The sequence below is a fragment of the Mchenga conophoros genome, linkage group LG2, assembly GCF_057382185.1.
Source record: "Mchenga conophoros isolate Kocher_MC1m ecotype Shallow Benthic linkage group LG2, M_conophoros_male_GT1.1, whole genome shotgun sequence".
Lineage (NCBI taxonomy): Eukaryota > Metazoa > Chordata > Actinopteri > Cichliformes > Cichlidae > Mchenga > Mchenga conophoros.
The window spans coordinates 34,939,846-34,962,068 of record NC_140527.1 but is presented as its reverse complement, the minus strand read 5'-3'; the positions used below and the strand labels follow the sequence as shown (position 1 = coordinate 34,962,068).

At 44.3% G+C, this 22,223-nt stretch overlaps 2 protein-coding genes across 5 annotated transcripts in view; one reads left to right on the top strand and one right to left on the bottom strand.

Annotated features, from left to right (window-relative positions):
- Nucleotides 1–22,223, top strand: part of mrpl11 (mitochondrial ribosomal protein L11) — a 62,113-nt gene that overhangs the window by 30,566 nt on the left and 9,324 nt on the right. Inside the window, exon 3 of the mRNA XM_085243096.1 lies at nucleotides 15,422–15,517. Coding sequence (XP_085099222.1) covers nucleotides 15,422–15,517 — 96 coding nt within the window. The remainder of the gene's footprint in view (nucleotides 1–15,421; nucleotides 15,518–22,223) is intronic.
- On the bottom strand, nucleotides 1,729–13,236 carry tmem265 (transmembrane protein 265). Of its 4 annotated transcripts, none has more exons than XM_085243065.1 (2): nucleotides 13,105–13,236; nucleotides 1,729–4,587 (listed from the first exon to the last, which is right to left on the bottom strand). In XM_085243065.1, the coding sequence occupies exon 2, from the start codon at nucleotides 4,583–4,585 to the stop codon at nucleotides 3,521–3,523; it is 1,065 nt and encodes a 354-aa protein (XP_085099191.1). In that variant the 5' UTR covers nucleotides 4,586–4,587; nucleotides 13,105–13,236; the 3' UTR covers nucleotides 1,729–3,520. The 4 variants fall into 4 exon arrangements, with proteins under 4 accessions (XP_085099191.1, XP_085099200.1, XP_085099209.1 ...); XM_085243074.1 differs by lacking the exon at nucleotides 13,105–13,236 and adding an exon at nucleotides 7,738–8,159; XM_085243083.1 differs by lacking the exon at nucleotides 13,105–13,236 and adding an exon at nucleotides 5,984–7,878.

Here is a 22,223-nt window from a genome sequence, read left to right as displayed (position 1 = left end):
TTCTTTCTGTTAGAGTATACTTTGAAGTTCTCTCCAAAAGCAGCATTGCTGATGGTGTGCGTGCTCTGATGAATGATTTAGACATCTGTCTGTTAAATGTGTCTCTTTTTTTTGCCAGAAGAGATGGGCATGAGCTCGTAGGCATACTGTAGCTGTCGCCGCGTCAGGGGTAATGAGGTGAGATGGGCTGCAACGAAGTGCTCAACCAAGCAAAACAAAGCCATATGTTTGTCTAAAGGTGCCGCCTTCTGGACTGTTTGAGATGTCATTGTTGTCGAAGCAGCATGTTGTGTGTATTTGTCTCTGTCTGTTCTCTTGTTCCATCAAGCTCACTGTGTGTGTGGAGCAAACGCTAAATAAATGGCAGTCAGCAGCCACTCTGCTTCAGGCAGTAGCCCCGTTCCTTTAATCTTAGCCAGCCTCTCCCCCTCAGCTTTTTTTTTTTTCTCCTTGTCTCTGACTAACCACTCTTGACAGGGGAAGTGCAGAGAGGTAGGCTGCCTGTCGGCTGCAGGGCAAATTTAAACAAACGAGAAAAATAAAAGAAGGAATACAAGACAAAAAAAAGGGAAAAGTGACAGCTCTGGTACATGAGAATAATTACAGGCTAGAGTGAAATCAGCACAGGCGAGAGGAAGGGAAGGATAAGGAGCACCGGAAAGAGCGGCAAAAGAAGAATGGAAATAGGTGCGTAGCTCGAGCACTTTTCTTCAGGTTATGGGAGTTGGTGGGAGCTGAGGGAAAATGCTGAGCATTGTATTCAGAGTCTAACAGGTGTAACAAATTCTAGGAGGTAGTCATTTGCAGAGGCAGCTGCCTATGTAGCTGCTGCTTTTAGTATAATAGAAATATGAAGAGGTGCCCAACAGGGACTGCATCCAGAATGCATGTGTTTGAAATGTAGAGTGGGCAAAGTAGAGGGAGATGAAAGAAAGAGGGTAGGCGAGAGCTGGATGCTGTCTACTACACTCGATATCCCTCTGTGGTTTTTCCTTAAAAGTGTATCTGAACTGGAGAAAAATTCCCCACAGAAACTTTAAATGAATTTCTTTCTGTGGTGAAGCATGTACATTAGTCTTAATACATCCTGTAAATGCAGCCTGTAAATCAAGCATAAAGCAGCGAGAATGAGCACTTGCATTTTGACAGATAGCCTCAATTTCAATTAATAGGACCATTAAAGCTCAGAGGACAGGCTGATGGGTGCATTCATAGCCGCTGTGAGCAAAGAGCCAGTTCTCTCTGAAAAACATCACACGCATTTACTACAACTCTTGACATGCGCACCCCATCACATCAAGACTTCTCCCTCTCTCAGCATTAACGGCAGACAACACAACAGCACACTCAAGGATTACCGCGAGAGGATCCGAGCTGATGGGGCCGCTGGCATAATTGTGATAAATGACGGCCTTTTGTCAGTGTGCCGCTCCATGGAGCAAAGAGCGCGCTGTTGTGCCGAGAACATTTCGGGAGGCTTCCATTCGCTTAACCAGTTCAGCATGAAGACAACATAAAAACATGCAATTTCCTGTGACTGCACAATGAGAGCTGATTGACTTTAATATAGTGGAGGTTTTGCAAGGAGGAGGCGATTATTTGCCTCTGAGGTCTCTTGGACTTGAATAATTTGGACCGACTCCTTCTGTTTGTGTGTGTGTGTGCGCGCGCGCGCTTTTCTGCCAATAATGCCTCTTTGTAATGGCCAATGAACTGTCAACACTAGGCGACTATGAAATACTTTATTAGTTTGCGGTCTGTCCTGGAGGTGTAGCTGAAAACAGCTGTGGAATAACTTCACAGTATACACATGGCATATGTCCAAGTTCCACATGGTACACATAATGTGTACGACAACCCAGGGGCTCGTTGCACCATGAGGAAACAAGGCACTTGACTGTACTGTACATCCTTTACGCCTGCCGCTCTGAGCCACACTCCAACGTTTGCCCGGCATCTTGATAAGTTTGTGAATGAATGGATTCACCCATTTTTGAAATGGAATTAAAAAGATGATTCTTTTTTTTTATATATAAAATGAAAAAAGACATTTGACGGTTGGATACATGGCTGGAATGAATGACACTTTAGGACAAGAAGAGATCACAAAAAACACGAGTTTTAAATGCATTTTGAACCTCTAAAGGGATTACTTACATTGGTATTCAGTCTTGGTAAACAATTTAGTAAAAAAAGAGCTCTACTGTACACAAAGATGACACAAAATGCTCGATGCCCACCTTTAAGCCCAGCCGATGAAAGATTGCATTACTGCAAACAGCGTCTTTTGTAGCTGGCTACTTGACTTGCGTACATTTTGTTGTTTGTTAAAATTGCTGCTGGATGATTTAAACAGGAAACGGTAGTGAAGTCTACCTAACTGATGTGCATTTAAGTTAGATAAAACATGCCATACAAATTGTAAACAAAGTTTAGAGATGTTCTACGGTGATGCCCGTGAGTCTGCAGGTTTTCACTCCAACTAAATGACAAAGTGACTGATTCCTCTCATTAACATTTTCTTTCAGACAAGACAAACTAGTACATAATATCAATGAGAGAACAACCTTGGTGCAGGGACCCTGCAGAATATATCTGGGAAGTCATGGGAAAATTAAATCTATTATAGAATACAAGAGGGGGAAAAAATCTGAGATCCTCATCCTATTACAATATTGTGAAAAACTGTATAATTGTACCTCTTTGGGCATGTAAAAAAAAAAGGAAATCTTAAAGTAGAATCACCTGCAATCGTGATTACTTTGATTTAAAGGGTCATCAGGTTAGACTGTGCATTAACATACTGAAGCACGGTGAAGAGTTCTTAGTGGTAGATGGCTTTTGAATGTTGGCTCTGTGGTATTGAAGGAAAAAAAATGAATCACCACTTCTGTGTATTAAAGTTTTCGCTGTTTCTCTGCACTGTGAAGTGAAGTGAGAAAATGTACGCTGAAAGGTCAGAAGCTGTGTTTTGGCATCTAATGGTCTTTTGGCAGAAGAGAGTCGAGTCTGATTTTTTTTTTTTTTTTTTTTCCTGAAACCTCATGAATCTGTGCAACAAATTTCTGTTTCTCGCCCCTAAACAGCTGCAATGAATCAGTGATAGCAGATATTTATCAGGAAAGCAGAATTCTTTAAAAAAGGGGGGAAAAAAACAAATCTGACAATGCAATTCCACAAACGTGATGACAGCGAAATCAAGATTAAACCACGATGAACAATAGCAGACTTCAGCACACATTTCTGAAAAAGTCTTTACAATCTGACAGATGGGTTCACAGTGTTGACTTTTAAAAATACACATCCACAAATCACGGCACTGCTTTTAGAGTTATTCTGAGCACAACAAGATGTGCACAAAGCCAAACTTGCCAAATGCAATTCCACAGTTCTGCATTATAACCTCCGCTGTTGTACTGAAATTCAGTACAGTTATCTGTTTGAATGTGATACCAGCGTGAATTTTCACTGTGGTTGTGGTGCACGCCTGTGTGCACGCGTGCACGTTCAGAGTGATTCTCTAAAGTTCATGGGAGATGAAAGAGGGTCCTAAAGGCGTCGCTGTGGGCTCCAGGCTGACGTGGGAGAGCGAGTGGCTTTGAGAATGAGACAGTGTGTGATAATTAGAGGGAGGAGCTTTCCCCTGGGCCTGGCCCTCTCCCTGCTCTGTACCCGTGTTTGGCAAGGTCGAGTCTCCCGGTTCTGCTCCTGCCACAGTCCCGCCTCCTGCAGCACCGCGCTCCTGTTTATGTCTCTCCCAGGCTGAGTTCAGCTTCACAGCCAGAGCCAGCAGGTTCTTGCCCAGAAACACAGTGGACACGCGGGGGTCCCTATACCACAGCATCCCTGCACCCCTCAGGGCTAAGGTGAAAATATTGATAGTGACCAAGCTAAGCCAAGGGTACAAAGCCTCCTTGCGGGGTCCTCTCTGTCCTGGCAGACCAGTGGCTCCCAGCTCTGTGAGTGCCACACACGGCAGCAGCAGCAGGAGGGCATAGCAGTAAAAGAAAACCAGACCCTCAGCCCAAATGGGCAGCCTCTGCTCTACAATCCCTCCAGTACCGGCTGCAGACCCTCCTTGGGCTTCCCACAGCCCCGCCTGCAGGTCCAACACATCCAGCAAGTCAACCACCACCCAGAGGAGCCGGCCCCGCACCTCCTGCTTCCTCCGCTGCGGAGTCATGTGGTCAGCTCCTGTCAGGATGAGAAACAGGGAGGGTAGACAGATGGACAGCAGCAGCGTCAGGGTCTTTCTGGCCAGAGGATCAGGTGGCCGACGCTCCTGCCTGTAGTTGTGGCAGACGAAGAAGAGCTTGAGCTGGAGCAGGGACAGGAACAGGAACCAGAGGGCGTTGGCAAATCCACGCCGTGGCGACCGCGCCTCAGACACCACGCCAGCTGAGACGAAGCGCAGCGCGAGCAGGAAGCCCAAATCGCCCAGCAACACTGCCACATATTGCCACACGCTAGGTCCTGAAAGACCCCGAGCTCCCAGCATGCTCTGCTCCAGCAAGTAGAGGTCCACCACTGCCATCGTGCTCACCGTGACCAGGGTTGATACGCACACCTGGGGCGTAGGCACCATGCCTGAAAGAGAAATACACAGATGCACTGTGGGAAATCTGTTGCATCGACAAAATTCAGAGTCTGCTCACATCGATGTGCTTGGTGCCATCTGTCCCCAGTAAAGCCGACAAATCTGCAGGATAAGAACATGCTTGTTTTTTTTGTTTTTTTTTATTCCTCCCCTGAAAACAAACATGTAAAACAATTTAATGCTGGTTGCTATGGTTAAAGACAATAGCTGCAGAGTAAGCAGTGAGAACCCTTCATCTTTGGCCAGAGCTACATCCACCCTGGCTGCTTAAGCTGGGAAGCCTATTAAATTGGTTTTTTTTCTTCCCCTCTGCAGCTCTTTGAATTAAACAGTCTTCATTTTCCATAAAGGTCCTAACATTGCTGCTGTTTCGGAGATCAGAGATTTTTTTTCCCCCCCGAAGTTCTCAGCTGTTACTTTTTTCTGTTTATTGTTTCTGATCCTTTTTTTTCTCAGCTTATTCATTATTAATTAATTGCATTCAGGCGCAGCTAGGTGCCCTGTCAAAGCCTTTTCTTTGTCTCTATAGCGTGCCGTGTTTATTCTCATACTGTGCTGCAGCCTTTAATCATCCCAAATTCCCCTATCATTTCGGATGAATATTGATATTTTTGCTATTTGTTCAGAGATGCGATCGTCTCGTGTCGTTGTGTACACACTGTGCATTCGTGTGAGTGCAGGCTGGCAATGCTAATTTGGCTGAAAATGAGGTTTCACGTTATTTTGTCACAGCTCCTATCTCAGCCACAGACAGTATAAACCCCAGTATTGATTTCAGCATGAGAAATAATCACTGACTTTACAGTGCAGTCGAACCAATGTCTCTTTATCGTATTTAGCTGAAAAGCACAGCACACACCACTGGACTGTCTGTTATCTGCCCAGCACCACTCCCGGGTGTCAACCCATCAACCGGATCGATGGCATTATAATATAAAATCATTACCAGCTCAGATGTGTCCTAACAGCAACAGTTGAGCGTGATCGAGCGAGAGATTGTCAGCATGATCGCGGCCTCTGAGAAAAGTCTCTCCGTGAAAAATGTGTATTGATATCTTGCCGATGGAAGACACATCACTTCCCCCACTGTAAGACTAACAGGAGCTCTGCCATCGTTGAAGAGGGCTGAAGAACTCCACTGGGTAAAAAAAGGGTTTTGAGATAGTGTGTGTGTGTGTGTGTGTGTGTTGGGGGAGGAGAGTGAGAGAAAGAGGAGAATAAGACTGCAAGTGAAAGATTAATAGGCCTTTTGGCTGTCTACATGCCTAATAAAGTGTTACTGCATGATGGTAATAGTTCATAAATAAGCTCAGGGGGAGAGGGGGGGGAAGCGATGAAGAAGGAAAAGAGTCAAATGCAGATAGAAAGTGACTTCCACCCACTTACATGAACGCGTGCGTTTCACGAGCCTGCTCGGTCTGGATGAATCCAGATGCATTCATCACGGCGACTATTGAAGAATCACAGACATTAAAGGTTTGTTCTGAATCCGATGAATCAAAGAGATGAGGAAAGGAACGATCTCGACTGATTAATCTCCCCGGAGGGACGGTGGGAGGACAGGCGTGGATCATGCCAGCAATGTCTGATTGTCTGTGAAGCCTTTTGTCTCACCGCACACGGAAACTTGATTATCATTTCCACAAAATTGAATAAATTTCACCAAGCCGCAGATTGAGAGGATATTGGAATTTAAATTTGTTTCCTGGGGGACAACCCCAGCCTGCAGGAGAGGAGCAGGAGGAGGAGGGTTGAAGAAGTTCACATCTACAGTTGCAGCCGGCTTTCAGGAGGTCGTGGCTTTCGGGTTATTCCATAGGCACCTTAAATTTTTACCCTGCAAATCTATCCGTCAGCCGGCGTTTATGTTTTGACTCCCTGTCAACGGGGTGTAATTTATTCTGCTCTGAGTGAGAGACCGGGATGACAGCCCGCGTGTCCACTCAGCTCATCAATAATGACCAAATTCATCATTCTGCTGTCTGGGAAGTGACACTGCTGTTGACAAGGTGAGGCAGCCTATTCCACTGTAAGCATGAGTGATGGCACATAATAGTGTGCAGCTTAAATATTTGTGTATTAGCATTAAAAATCCATTTTTTCCCAGAAATGTATCCACCTCTTGTCTTCCTCACATAAGGCATGAGTGCATATTGAATAGGTAATCATCCAAAAAGCACTTCAATTCTTTCCAACACACACACACACAGACGGAAATGAAGCAAAGGGGGTGGGGTTGCCACTTGCATTTGTTTCCTATTAATACTAGGTGATTCCCGGTTGAACACAAATGCATGTAGAGCAAAGATTAATTTGTCTGCACCTACAGATCATCTCCATAAAACACCCACCGCGGAGCAGTAATTTTCCTAACAGACAAAAATTCTTCACAACTTATCACAGGTGGCACAGGAGCACCAAGGGCATCGGGACAGCATCTGAGCCATTATGTGCAAACCCATTAATTAATAGAGTCAGAGGTGAGCAGCCTCTGATAATGCTGAATAAATCCTCTCCCCAGACATTAAAACATCTGTTGATTTATCAGGTAACAGCCCCAGAGTTTCCCGACGGTCTCTCTGTTGTATTTCTACACAGTTAACACATTTTTCTTTTCTTTCGGGTTGAAATGTGGTTATTTGGAGCTGCCCAGCACGCAGCGCTGCCTTGAGACGTCCTGCATCCTTTAACGATCTCTATTAAAGCGCTTCTCTGCAACACCTGTTTCATAACCGCCCCATTAACAGCAGGTATTGTGGCTTCATCCGAGGATGCCTGTTAGTAAAGTAAAGCAAAGCTTTTAGTTACCCAAACCATTCGTCTTGCACTTGGGCTCGATCTTCCTGGCTTGATTTACAGCAAGTACTGAGGGGTTGTTTTTTGTTTTTTCCACCCCGTTTCCTCCGCCAAGTAGAAGCGCTGTCGGTGACCAGTAAAGTCTTTTTTTTATTGTCGCTGATGAGCCGCGCTCGGCGATAAAAGTCTTATTCTCTCAGCACGGGTGTTTGTATACAGTCAGGCATCAGGAGGGGGGCTCAGGGAGAGGCTGTAAGAGGGCAAAGTCACCGCTACTGCCACACCAAGCAGACTCGAGTTTGAAGGAGCAGAAAAAAAGGAAAAGAAAACGAAACGACTCGTACTTATCAAGATTTCCTCCTCCGTGCAGATCTGGCATGGCAAATCTCTCCTTCTTCGGGCTGCATCCGCGGCTGTTGCAGAGGCTCGATCTGGGTCTGTCGCCTCCCGCAGTGTCGGAGTCTGCTGCTGTCGATTTATCTTTTGAAATAGCAGCGGGGGCAGAGAGCCGTGCAGGGCTGCTGCTGGCGGCTGCTGCTCGGCCGGGCTCGGGCTGTGCGGAGCAGCCGGGAAGTCGGTCAGAAGTGGAGCATCAGCGGCGAGGCGATCCCGGCCGATCCTCCCGCGAAGATGGCTCGTGTGAAAAGAGGCAGAGCGGTGCAACAGCGAGGGGAGGACGAGGAGCAACTCACTCACGCTGTGTCCGAGTTTGGTTGTGGTGGTAATTTGTAAGCAGGCTACGTGCTCCAGCACAGACCTCCCACCCTCCCCCGGTTTTCCCTCCTTCCCTCCACCATCAGCTGTGGAAGTTTATCTGGAAGAAGATGCAATGCATATTTTAGAGCACTCTGTCACACCACAGTCTCTGCTTATGGTAATAATGATGATGATGCCACTTGGAGAAGATTAGTTGCATTGTTTGCGAGCAGGCTGATTCCTTATTTACCCTTCTTTGCCTGAAATAAGAGCGGAGGAAGTGGAGCGAGAGATGCTTATAGCCTGTAGACGCATTTAGAGCTCAGAAGGCAGATGTTACAAGTTTAATTAGGCTTCCTTCTGTCTGCTTACTGTCTTAGTCACACAAGGAAATCATTCCTCTGTTGTAGATTAACTCATTACAGCCGGCTTAAAGAGAAGGATTGGGAATTTTCTGGGACGGATCTGCTCAAAAATGAATCGCTTGGAAACTGTTTAAAAATACAAAAAAAGGCGTGTGGCTCATTTCCATGTTGGAGAATTCAATTTCAGCTCCTTTGTCAGCCGCAAATGAAGTTTGAAGGAATTTCACAGTGTCACGTTGTCCTCAAGGTCTTGCTCCTTCGAGTGTATCTGTTGGCACCCCAGCCTGCACTTTGAGCAAAGGCTCGGGTCCTCGGCTCTCTCACTCATGTGGCTCTCAGCGTGCTGGGTTCACAGAGTGAGAGGTTTAATCAGACTGGTGAGAAAAGGGATGGAGAGTCATCCTTCTTGTCAGATTCAGCTCTGCGCTCCGCTGGCTTCCAAGAGAGAAGAGATTTTCCATTTTCCTCACTTCAGCGTTGGTTTTTATGTGTGTGTGTTCCTCAGCCCTCCTTTTGTTACCACTGCCTCTCTGTCACCCCCGTTCTCATGTTTATCCTATTCTCTCCTCCATTCTGCAACTAACTCCCCCCCCCCCCCCCTTCTTTCTTCTTTTTCTTTTCCTTCCCCTGTGGGTGTGGTTGAAGGTCACCGTGCACACTGGCTCACTTTCACAGAGGAAAGAGGGAGAGTGAAGCAGGAAAAAGGACGAGGGGAACAGTGAGAATAGCAGAGGAGCGTGAGGAGCGGGAAGGCTGTCCACAGTACTGTGCACTCATCACTTTTTTGCTTTAGACATGATTGGAGAAGTTTGGAAGGACACATGGGCTCGCAGACTGTCCAAGAATGCTTAAGGCGTCAACAGCGAGCCATGGTCCGCATGCTGACCTCCACAAACATGGCTTTATCCTCGATGTCATCTCACGACCTGAGACGTGCTTGAAAAGAATGCACCACTTCTATAATCAAAGTCAGTGCAGCAGCAGAAGCAGTGATATTGTCTGTTTTATTCCACGCATTTGTCTTTCTTGTCAAAGCCAGCACCTACATTACCCACAATTCAGCTTTATTGCCAACAGTTGGGATTCAGTGATGTTCTGCAGGTTGTGGCTAATGAAGCCTGGAGCTGCCGGCCCCCAGCAGAGATGAAGAGTGGGCTGCACAGGTTCATGTTTCCCTGGTGCCACATCACCACATCGCTTAATCTTTAAAGTTCACTACCGCCTTTTAACTCAAGAGACATCTTTGCAAAATATAACTCTTTGGTCATTTTTTTTAATATATAAACAGTGGACAGTTTCAAAACAATCAAGTTGGGTTGTTGTTCACATGTAGAACGCAGGAGGAGGCATGTTCTCGCTACTGGCTCCATTTTTTGTTTTAGGCTACCTGTGTAGAATGCACAGGGGGCACACACTGCGAGCTCACGACAATTACCTAATCAATTCCTCCTGGTTGTGGACGTCACATGGACTTTGTAATGAGGAGCTGGCTGCATAAAGATCATTAAATGTCTGCTCTGGCCGTGCTGGGCATTTGTGTTCTCAGCATAGCTGGATATAGCCTCTGTGAACTCACTGGATAGTGAGCTTCACTTGTGAGGCGTTGACCTAAGCCTTGCCGGCCATCGTCTCCTTGGTGTTTTTGAAAATGAACTTGAAAAATGAGAAGCAGCTGTGACAGAGGCACACTTGCAGACTTTTCCATAGCAAGCTGCCACGCCCTGAAGCTAACTCTGCTTTGTTGTTTGTTCTACATGCAACCAATGTATATTTGCAGGTTGCAAGGTGAAATTGGTTGCAAAGACCAAAACAACAACAAAAAAGCCTCCCTGTGTTTGCTTTACAGGTTGTCATGCACACCAAACTAATCTCCAAGCTCTAGAATTGAGAGAGTTGGCCTTCAAAGTAAAAGTTTCACTCTTTGAAATGTCTTGGTTTCAGCAGTAAGCAACAACTTTTATTTTGAACAATCACTTTGCAAGTAGTTGGCAGTTGTTTGCAGACGAGTCTTCTACGCAAACTGCGGGCAAGCACTCCAATCTGCTACTAACCAAGGCAATTGCAGTGAGTTTTTTGATGCAGCAGCGTATATATCTCTGCCACAGAGTTTACCTACTGACAGTCAGCAACTTGCGCCAACCAGTTGTGACTCCCCAGTCGGGAAATGCACATTTCTCCCTACAGATAGGTGGCCCCCAGAGGGTCACTAACTGGTCTGTAGGCCTGCATGATTGTGGCTTAGTAATTGAATCCAGTGGTTCCTGGAGTTTGTTTCAGCAACCGATTGCAGCTAGTTAAGACTACTCATTTTTCCCTAGCAACCAGTGTTTGGTAGGAAGGCACCAACTGGTCTCTAAGCCTGTGGGACTGGATGGGCAGTTAATTTTGTTTTGGAGGGCCGCACCAATAATTTGAACTCAATTCTGTCCAATATTGTTTCAGTTCACTTATAAGCGTATTGGTGCGGCCCTCCGCAACAGTCCCATTTTTTTTATGGAAAGATTAATTGCACAACCTTAGAAGACTTAAAATTAGGGACCGAAACCATAAAGTCATCAGGAGGTCACTGATCAAGTGAACAAGTTTTCTTATCTCGGTATACTTTTTGCAAAAAGGGGAAACCTCTCTTTTCTGGCTCTTGGAAAGAATGCAAATTTAGATCAATTGCACAATAACTTTATCTTTTATATACAGTCTGTGGTTTCCCCATCCCGCTGGGTAATGTCTGGAAAAGTTCATGCCTGCAGTGCATGTGCGAAAAATGGCTTTTATCAGCATTCGCCTTTAAATAACCCCTCTAGAGTGCAAAATTCAATACTGGCTTTCTGAATACTCCACAAGGACAACGCTACTTTTGTCAAAACATTGCTATCAGTTTTTGCTGCAGTCTTATTTTATTCCAGCCTCTGATTTTCTTTCTCTGAGTGTTTTGCCTCCACATGTCACGGTGTCTTGTGATTTTTCTCCAGCGTGGAGCCACAGCTGCCTGCAGTTCAGGCTTCCGCGTTCTCGCTGTAGTCTCCACACGTGATTAATCATGTGAAGTGGCAAAAAGCACAACAGTGTCAAGACTGTGAGGGGGACCTAATGGAGTTGAAAATGGGATGTTTTGTCGTGATGCAATCCATTTTGTCGCACCGCCGCCTGCTTTCGCTGTGCCCTCAAACAGCAAATTCTTCTTCTTGTGCCAGGTACAAAAAGTAAAAGCCGTGTCTATTTTAAGCAAAGAGCCACACAGCAAAAACACCACTGAAAAGTTTTGGCTTTTTTTTTTTGCTCTTTGTAATTTGGTTCACTCTGTCAGTTCTGCACTCGTGCTCGTTTGAGGAGCGCTCCTTAGCCCCTTTTGTGCGGGCCTGTATCCTTGCCTCAGCACAGTTCACTGGAGACTGGGGGTGAAAATCGTTTTTATTTTCCACTTTTAAGACTAATCCACTCACTCTGCTGTGGAAAATCAAGTAAAATGCATGTCCAGCGTGAACTTAATTTAGTTTGTGCTGTTTGCTGTGTGCGGCTGTGTCTGTTAGACCTAAAGTGGCCTCGTGCTCAGCCTCTCGCTCTCAGTTACCCTGCAGCGGAGGGGTTCAAGATGAAACCTAATCAGCTGTATGACGCTACAGCGGGGCTGAATGTGATAAAATGCCAACACCGGAGCAGATTAAATGAACGAGTTAATGAAGGTAATGAATGAGAGTGTTTCACACTGAAGAGTTTAATTAACCTCGCCTCCCACCACCCTCTCTCCACTGTAACACCTTTGTCACTGTATCGCAGCCCTCTTCTGTGCCGACCACACAGGGGCAATTTATCGAATGGCCTCTTGTGCCAGGGGCAATAAATCCTCCGTCCTGCCCCAAGGCCTTAACCTGCATCCGTACCCTTTATCTCCATGTTTGCCACGCTTCCATAAGCACAGTACTTTTCTTGACCTATTCCCTCTCTCTTTCTCATCTACCTCCAATCTTCTCCCTCCTCCTCTTCCTCTTCTCTTTTTTCTTTCTTTTCCTTTGTCTCATTTCTTCTTCTTTTTTTTTTTTTTCTTGTTCTCTCAGATGCAGAAACACCTGCGACCACACACGGTGCGCACTTCCTCCCCGTCAGCAATCCCCGGCAGCTTAATCTGCACACACACTCACTCTTCAACTGATAGTCTCGTCAGATTAAAATGAGGCTGAAATATTCATGCATAAACATGCATGCACACTCACCCATATTTATGAGGACGTCCCACAGCCTTTGCTTTACTTTTGTCCTATTGTTCGCTTCAGACAAACAAAACCCCCTCTCTGTGCTCAAATATTGACCACGATAGTCGGCCACATTCTGACAACTTTAATACACCTCAGCTGTCTCGCTTTCTCTTTCTTTTTCCCATTCCCATCCCTACTCTTCTTTCTCACTCACTCACACACACACACACACATAGTGCCACACCAGTGCTACATCTTGTTAAAAAGAGTTAGTGAAGCTGAAAGGCCAATCACATTAACACAGAGAGTGTCAAAAAAGACCAGAGAGAAATATGGTGGAAGGGTCAAATCAAACAGACACTTCTCAGATTTTAATTGCAAATGCCTAATTGCTCAAATAATTATGAGTAATCAGACTCGGCCGCGCTGATCTCGAATGCATCATATAGCAATTACTCACCACTGTCGCTGCTGGATTTAAAAGAAAGAAATATCTTCGTAGATTAGCGCTTAATCCCGGTGCCTAGGATCGGAGAAGGCTTTGAAGATGTGCGGCTCAATGTCCTCGTCCACAGCCGCCGCGGAAGACCCCGCCTTGGGTGACGGGCTGCGGCCATTTTATACTGGAGAGCTCTAATCGGTCATGGTGGAGGAGCGAGGATTTATCCAGCAGCTCGGATTCGAGGATGATTAGATGCTCAGATGCAGTGAGAGGGGTTAGCGATTTGGCCAGGGCATGAATGTTGCTGTTCCAGCTCTCCCTCACTGATAAATGTCATGGGGAGTTGGAGGAGCCAACCTTGAACCTTGCTTTCATGGCACGCCAGCCCGATGCTACATTTAAAGACTGGGATTTCAATTATCAATGTGATTCAATCGTGGTTATTACTGCAGTTAGACCATTAAGTAGCCTGAGGGCAAAATAAAACTTCATCTTCAGAGGCTGAGGTACCTGGACTTCTGTGGAAGAGCTTAATTAAAATATGATTACCTGTCTCTGGTGCATACTAAAATGTGTATGGAGCTCAAGGCAAACTGCCTGCTGTCCCAAGAGGATCATATCAAGTGTTGTCAGGCCCTTATTTGCCTTGTTTTCCACCTTTTAGAATGATTTTTTCCCCCCTGTTTGTTTGAGCCCCTTTTAGCAGCTAAGAGCTGTCTGGTCAGGAAAGGTCACGTGAAGTCTTTGCCTCTGTCTATCTTTAGCGCAGTCCCTTCTCTGTCTGCATAATTTCTCACTGTCTATGCTTAAGCACATTTTAGAAGCATCAGGCATCATCTCTTGCTGGTCAAGGAGCCCATTTCATGGCTTTGTGTGGCATGAAAGGGCCGTCGGAGTCGGTGGGAGAGATCATTATCTGACATGAGCTTACAGAAGGGAAGGAACAGGAGCTGAATGTGTGAGGCAGAGCCCGAGGGTTTGCTTTGACTTCTACTCAACATCGCAGCCTTTATATGAATCCATATTTAATTAGACTTTCTTTTAGTGCTTGTTTACTCTTGCTGTGTTGTTGTAAGGGAGGCGGAGCAAGGGAAGGGCAAGGATAGAAGGTAGTGAGGTTGACATGGGATTACTATTAATAAATACAAGGGGAGGGAAGGTAGAGCCTAGTGAGGGCTCCAGAGACGAAGCTGTGTTTCTTTTCATTAGTAGGATATTGTAATTCAGATAGAACCCATCAGCTCAAACAACGACCTGCCGCAGTTCGTGTGATGTGCTGAAATTTCAATCAGTTTGTTGTTATTGTGTTAGCAGATGCAAAGAAACGCCAGTGAGTAATGCGTAGTAGCATTTTAGACGCTGATGAGGCGATGCGGTTGTGTAGATCGAGCGACTGATTAGCATTCATCAGGTGCTTTTGAAGCCGTTAGAGGAGATGATGTTCAGAGAACTTTCTGCTCCGTTAACTTCAAATAAATGTCTTTCCCAACCTGTCGTTGGAGAATGTCTCGGGATGACTGACTTTTCATCAGATCCACTATTAGAGCTGCTCGGTGTGCTCTGTCATGGAGCAGTAGAAGCTCGTGAGTCCATTAAACTGCGTATTAAAAAAAAACTGGCTTTTTCCTTCTCTCATTTCTAAAATGAACATTTCAATCAGTGTGTTGCCTTTGGGAAGGATGGCGGGTGAAGGTCAGTTTGAATTTCAGCAGTAATAATTAGATTCTTTATTAGTCTTTGCCACTGAATTCATCTCCAAAAAGGAGCGCTGCAAAGGAGCAGCGTTGGCCGGGTGTTGACTTAATGTCACCCATCCATTTTGCTTTCGCTCTGGTTGGCCTCGCAGGAGCTAGAAAATGGGAGCTCATTCATCACTGGGTTTCTCTGGCTCTGGGCCCCAACATGCATTCAGTCATAGCTCGAGTGACAAACACACACACACACATAAACACTTTGTCTGAAACAACAAAGGGGCTGTGTGCACACATGCACATCTCAGTGGGACGTGTAAAAAATGTCTCCAGCAAAATATCAACACAGACACACACTCACCCACCATATATACACACACATATATATATATATATATATATATGAGTGTACAGTGTCACATGGCTGCTCTCTGAGCTGCTCACGTGTGAATACAGTCAGACCGCTGAAGGTTTCTGATTGATTGATTGACTGACAGCAGCACAGGCATCTGTATTCTGGCAGCACATTGTGACATGAGTGATGCTTTGCTGAATTTTTTTAAGAGCTCATACATTTTAAAGCAATCCTCCACCATGTTTATTTCCCTCTCTTCTCCACCCCCCCACCATTTTTCCCCATCCAGAAAGGAATCCCCATCGGGCAGTTCTGCAAGGACTTCAATGAGAAAACCAAGGAGCTGAAGGACGGCATCCCTCTCCCGATCAAGATCCATGTGAAGGTATGTCTGTGCAGCTCGCTGTGGGTTTGTCTAACCCCATCCCTGACCCATTACACATAGCACTTAGCGCCCCTCCCTAGCACGATTGTGGCTAATTCCACGAGCTGCATAACATTATCGCAGCACTTCCATTATTCATACTCTACCACGAAGTAAGCCATTCCATTTGCATTCATTAATGAAGCAATACCCAGAGGAACCTGCAGTCAAGAACCATTAAGTGCATGCAAGAGATGTGAATTACTCCAAAAAGAGGTGTTATGTTTGTAGTATTTATTTCACACAAGAACATATTTTTTGACTTCCTCATACTTCCCTCCCACCTTTTGTGTGCTGTGTCCTCGCTGCTCTCTGTGTGTTGTGTAATGAGGTTCACAAGGAGGGAAAGCCTAATCCTTTCAGAGGCGTGAATTTATTTTGACATGCAATATCCAGCAACAGCTCTGCCATCACATCTGGAGCCCTGCTTCTATCAGTGCAGTGCCATCTGCTGGTGATTTGTAGCGTTGCAGTTCAAGCTGCACAGTGTGTGTGTGCGCATTCTGCGTGTAATGTTTAGTGTGTGCGCATGCAACATGTGTCAGCCTCTGAGAGGATGTTTCTCTGCAGGCTTTCACCTCATCCTTGTCAGTAGGTTTAAGCACATCTTACAGTCCCTTTCATCTTACTTTAAAGGAACAAATTGACTTTTTCAGACATTCCACTTTTTCACTTTTCTTGCAGAGAGTCAGATGAGAAGATCGATACCACTGTCATGTCCGTGTGTGAAAGCCGGGAGGCAATTAGCTCAGTAAAAGGGCCGGAGGCAGGGGGGCAACAGCTATCCTGGCCTCGTCTGAAGTTAGAAAAAAGTGATGCTTCCATCATATTTCTTCAGACAAAAAGACCAAAAGCCTCAAAAAGCTGTCGTACCAGCTCTTGGTCACAGCAGCTCTTTAAGCTTAGCTCTGACATGCTGAGTTGCAGCTGTAGACAATGAGAATGTCATTAATTTTTCAGGTGTTTGAAGCCAGATATTGTACAAATTAAAGTCTTGACCTGAAGAAGTCAGAAGATTGTCCAAATTATTACAATTCATCCTGAGTGGGGATGGATGTGAGGAAATACTTCTTATAGTTGTTGAGATATTTAAATCTGGAAGCACCACAGCTGTAGACTTGCATGAGTGAAACAGTAGTTTTGCAAGAGATATGCAGCACACCCCCAGCAAACACTGAAACAAAGTATTTAACCATTTGCTTGGGATAATGTGTATATGTTACAGAAATGCATGTCAGAACTTATTTAACAAATGTTAACTGTGATGTATTTGATGGCAGAGAGCAAATGATTCTCCAAAGGGTTTTTTGGGTTTTTACAGTCTTCTACACAGAACTCCTGATTATGAAGCAAGTAGTAAATGAATGAATAATTCCAGTCACATCTGAGAAGTCATTTGCTAATGCCATAGACTGTATCTAAAAGATGGGGAGGGGGGGACCTCCAGGCCTGGAAGTGAAGCCAAACCTGTTTTCTTTCTAATGACCAGTCGGTCGCTAAACAGAGGAAGTCTTTCATTCAGTTTTTTTCCTGTTCGGTTTTATAGTCTCAGTCAGTAGGTTAAAACATTATTAAACACAGCTTGAGAATTCATTTTAAAAATAAGCCAATTTAGAATCTCCAGTTAACTTAAGATCAGGCATGTCTTTGGACTGTGGGAGGAAGCCGGATTATCCGGAGTGAACGCACACAGAAATGAGACGAGCATGCAAACCCACACAGAAAGGCCTCAGCCAGATAGGGGAGTTAAACCGGGACGCTTTGAGGTTACGGGGCTAACCAACAAATCACCACAGTGTACACTGTGCCACCACAGTGTAAGTTGAAGTTTTAAAATAACATTTTTACACTGGCTGTGTTGAAATGTCTTTCCAGCATGCTACCTATGGTAAACAAACACAATTATCTGAGATAGTGTGGCCTAAACGTCAAAATGTACCAATAAGTAACAGCCTAAGATTACTATATAATATTGTCGCATGGAAACACTATGACGGTCACTTCCCATCATTATAGAGTGACCAGGCAGCTGGTGTGGTATGTAAAATGTTTTAAGTAAATAACAAATAACATTTTGAATTTTATTATTTCAAAACAAGGAACGACAAAAAGTAACCAAAACCAAATCCTAGGACTGGTATTGGTTCATACATAAATGGTACTCAGCCCTATTCAAAAGGCTTGACAAACAACTGGGTGATGTCACAGTGTCTGTCACCATCTTTTATATACAGTCAATGGCTGGTTCAGTGACCACTGCAAAATGTGTGTCGAGTTTAGGGCCGCCACGATTAGTCGACTAGTCACGATTACGTCAACTATCAAAATCGTCGACGACTGATTTAATAGTCGACGCGTCGTTTGAAGCTTTGTAAGGAATCAGTAGCAGTGTATTAACGGACTGAAACAGAAGATGGCAGCACTGCATGTACAAGGATGCCAGTTAAACCCCGAAGAAGAAGACGCTGTGTCCAGTATCGTAGCTGTGTCCAAGTTCAGGAACCGCATCCTTCTCTGCCAGCATTTGTAGGCCGATTACGTTACAGCGACACGACAAAGACTGTCCAAATTCGAAGACTCCGACAAATGCGGCCCAGAAATGCGTCCTTCATTCATGCTCGAGAATTTACTCCGGTGTCCTGTTATATTTTAGATAGCAAGGAGCAGACGGCTGAGTTTATTAAACTTCACCGAAACAATCTGCAAATTTCATTAAAATTTAATAAACTCTCATCTTGTCTTTATTTTTAGTTAGCACATACCGTAAACACTTCAAGCTGTAAGCTAATGATAGTTATATAAGAGCAGATGCTGCTGGTGCAATAAGCTGTTTTGCGTCCAAAGGATGATGATCTGATTAGTTGACTAATCGCAAAAATAATCGGTGACTAGTCGACTATCAAAATAATAGTTTGTGGCAGCCCTAGTCGAGATCAAGCAAACAACATAAATCCTGTTAATTAATGAGTTTTAGATTTTATTTGGGCAAAACCAGCAAATCTGATCATCTGACTCTATATTATCTATAACCATATTCTCCAAAATGCCGAACTCCTCCTTAAACGTCAGTAGCTGTTCCTTTGCTCCCGCCCCCTCTTTATTATCCATCTTTGAATTTTCTGCTTGCTCATTTTGCTCGTCAGAAAAATCCCCGAGCAGGTGTTTTCTCTTCAGAAACAACAGCAGCTAATTGAACTCTTACAACCAACAGCTTTTCCACAGAATAAATGATCTTCCTTCCATCGAAAGGTCATATCATGCGAGATAACATGTCTCCGATGACAAATCACCTGCTCCGCGGTGTTTTCTCAGCTCAGCCTGCACTTTATTGTCTCATGTTTGTTTAAATTTTTATGTGACAGAAAATAGATGATGCAAAGTACTCTCCCAAGATGGTTTAATGATTGCATTGGCTGTCATATTCTAGCTAATAAAAACCTCCAACCAGGGAATGAATCTGAATTTGGTGGGGGGGAAAAAAACAGGGTCAGAATGACTCAGTGAGGCTGAAGAAATTATTTTTGTTTTGGTCCTGAGGGGAGGACGGAGAGGGTAAGCACATGGGGCTCGGGAGCAGATGTGCAGCAGCACTCGGCTAAACACGCACATAGTAGACAGAAAAATGGAAACGCCTCATGCAGATGGCTTAGGTTACTTCAAAGTTAAGTGAGTCTAGTTCATGTAAAAAGCAGATGAAGTGGCACAAGGGATGTTAAAGCTGTGGAAAATGATAAATAAACACAGAAATATCACCCGACACTGCACTCCCCTCTGCTCTTTGTTTTGGTCAGTGGCCTTTTCTGTTCTGATTCAGCTCATCTGTGTTATTTTCATGCCACAGTAAGCGGATGTTCAGTGAAACAGCTCAGAAAAATCCACTGAACAGTAGATGCCCAGCACCGAACAGCAGCAGACTGTCACTGTTAGCAAGTATCGGCTGAACATAGTGGAGCATTTAGTGGATGAAGAGTCAGCTACTCCCCCGGAGGAGCTGGTGGAGCTAAACTAGAGCTAAAAAAGACTCCCAATTCCTCAAATGGCCTGAAAGATGTCTCCAAATCAATAAATACGCTTTGTATCTGCTGGATGTGTACATAAACAACTAAGGGACTCATACGGGAGCAACTTGTCAATCCCAAGGTAACCCTGCCCTAAATCGTGGCTGCATTGTGATTATGGTAGAGATCATAAATTACAACCGTACATCTTAACTGCACTAAAAAAAGACTTGAAACTACACCTGAGACCATAAACTCGCCAGGGAAATTTTTGCCGAGATCATAAAGCAAGTGAGAAGTAGGGTCATTTTCATTAAGGCTGCAGTGGAATAGTCCAAATAATCCCCTCCTATGTCTTCTTCTAATCACTTTTCCTCTGCCGTTGATGGAAAACTTCATCAAGTTAAAAAGGTGTGAAGGAGAAAGTTGGAGAATCCGACTGCTTAGTAATGAGACGGCAGATGTTGTTGAGTTGAGTCATTTAATCGGAAGGTCAGTGATTCAGTCTCGCTCCAGTCCGCATGTTGAAAGTCCGTGGGTGAGATACAGTATCAGAATGTGTCGGCACAGTACAAACACAGTGGATATTGACTTTGTAGTGTAAGAGTGGAAATCTAATCTATCGGAATACCAGTCTGTTAATCATCATCATCAAAAGCTTGTCCTCACACAATGTGTTTTTACTGCGTTGGTTCATGCAGGTCGCACAAATGAAAAGTAGCCTGTGACTGAAGTCAGATTAATTTACGATAATCCGAAAGGCTGCAGAACAGCGACGCTTAAGCTGAAGACATAACTAATGCAGCCCGATTTATGGGAAAATTCTAATAGAACATTTTCTTAAAATATAAACTTGCATTCTTCACACAAGGCAGCAACTTCATACAAAGTTTTTATTACAGCTGCATCCAGCATCACAGTTCTCCTGAGAGTTTAACACTGCACTTGACGCAACAAATTTTATTGTGACCAGCTTGCGATCATTTCGCCTTTGAAATGGTTGCCTCGAAAACCAGATGCAACCACTCTCGAAGACTGCGATAAAACGCCAGCAAGATTGGTTTGTGCCTGAATTGGGTCAAACTGGCAATTTCATGCGGTGATTAACTGTGATAAATTGTTAAAAATTGCAAATGTGTTGCCATCTGCATACATAGAAATTCACCAGCCTCAGAAACTGCATCACAGACCCTGCAGGTCTGCGATTTAATGACACAGGCGCTCAGCACTCCGGCTTATATGCGGAAATATGACCAATCGGCAACTCTTTGAATCAAATCCCCAAACGCAAGTCGTGCACATTGTTGCAGACTGACTCAGATTGATCACAGTGTGCTGGCAATGTGTTTACAAATTAGACAGCACTCTGAATGATACAGAAGCTGGGAACGCACAGATAATGCAGACGATGCGACACCGAACAGAGGGAGACAGAGATGATGAAGAGGAGAGATAACAGGTGGAAGCCACGGCTGAAAACTGTAGAAACGACAAGACTGAGGGACGTAAACGGAACACAAGATAAAGAGAACAACAATTACCAAAATTAAACAAGACACAACTGAACGAGGAACAGGGGAGACAAAAATACAAAGACTAGAGGAACAGAATGGGAAAACTAAAGGGCTTTTACTAAGTAAACCTAAAGATTTCTGCAAATGAAGGCATGAAATAACTCCAAAAGGAACTTGTGTAAGGCAATAAACAAGATATAGAAATACCAGAAAGCTAAAGTCTAACAATGCAGAATATGAAACCCTAATTCAGAGATGAGTAGAAATACAAAGTGAGATTGAGGTTCCGTCCTATCAGGTGACCTGTGCGCTTGTCTTGTGATTGAAAGTGGTCAGCCACTTTCAAGGTTGAGGGTGTTACATGCTCGAGCTCTGGGTAACTAGTTGGTCACGGCAGCTACTTGCAATCGGTGGCTGGATGTGAAAAAACATAAAATTTTTCTTCCTAGTTGCAAGGAGGTTGCTGTCCTACTTTTATTCTAATGCAGCTGAGGCATTAAAAGGTTCACAGTGAACCAGCAGGTTATGGCATAAATTTTTTCCATAACAGAAAAAGACAAAATAATAAGCTGCCTTGTTGATCGGTGCAGTAATTGACATCATAACCTTGAAAACATCTTATTTGAAATAAAGGTTCTCACTGTGGAATAAAGAAAATGTAAATTCTTCAAATCCACAGGGTAGGATTAATACTGTGAATTAATTCGCCCTTAAAACATGAAGCGCACTGCCTTCAGACCCCGAAGAAGATCGACTAATATGCGATTATCTTTGCTTTACTCATGTGATAATAAAAGCTTTTTAACTTTTTGCAATTTAATGGGCCTTAAGTTGAATTTCCAGAAAAGTCCTAATCTTGTGAGAAGTAGGACCAAGCTATGTTTTTATATTGCTGCGTTAAGACTTTCAGCAAACTCAGCAGTACAGGGAAACCAAATGACTCAAGACTGTGTTTGAAGATTATCCGCCATGTTCAATTATCTGAGTTAAGAAGGTTAATCTGTTTGTTCGTTCAAACCAATTAGACGAATGTCGTAATTCTCCGCCAGAGTTGCTCTCGTGATGCGTGGTGACGGCTTCAGAGCAGACTTTAAAGAGTTACGCTGGAAGGTAGAGCTGCTTCTGATGTCTTACCTCAAAATCTAATTTCAAAAT

What these genes read in the sequence shown, in the direction of transcription:
- tmem265 (XM_085243083.1), bottom strand. Translation starts at nt 6,035, where the DNA reads ATGCATCTGGATTCATCCAGACCGAGCAGGCTCGTGAAACGCACGCGT. An exon ending in CGTGAAACGCACGCGTTCAT is followed by an intron (nt 4,588 to 5,983) that starts GTAAGTGGGTGG and finishes TTTCTCTTTCAG; the next exon opens with GCATGGTGCCTACGCCCCAG.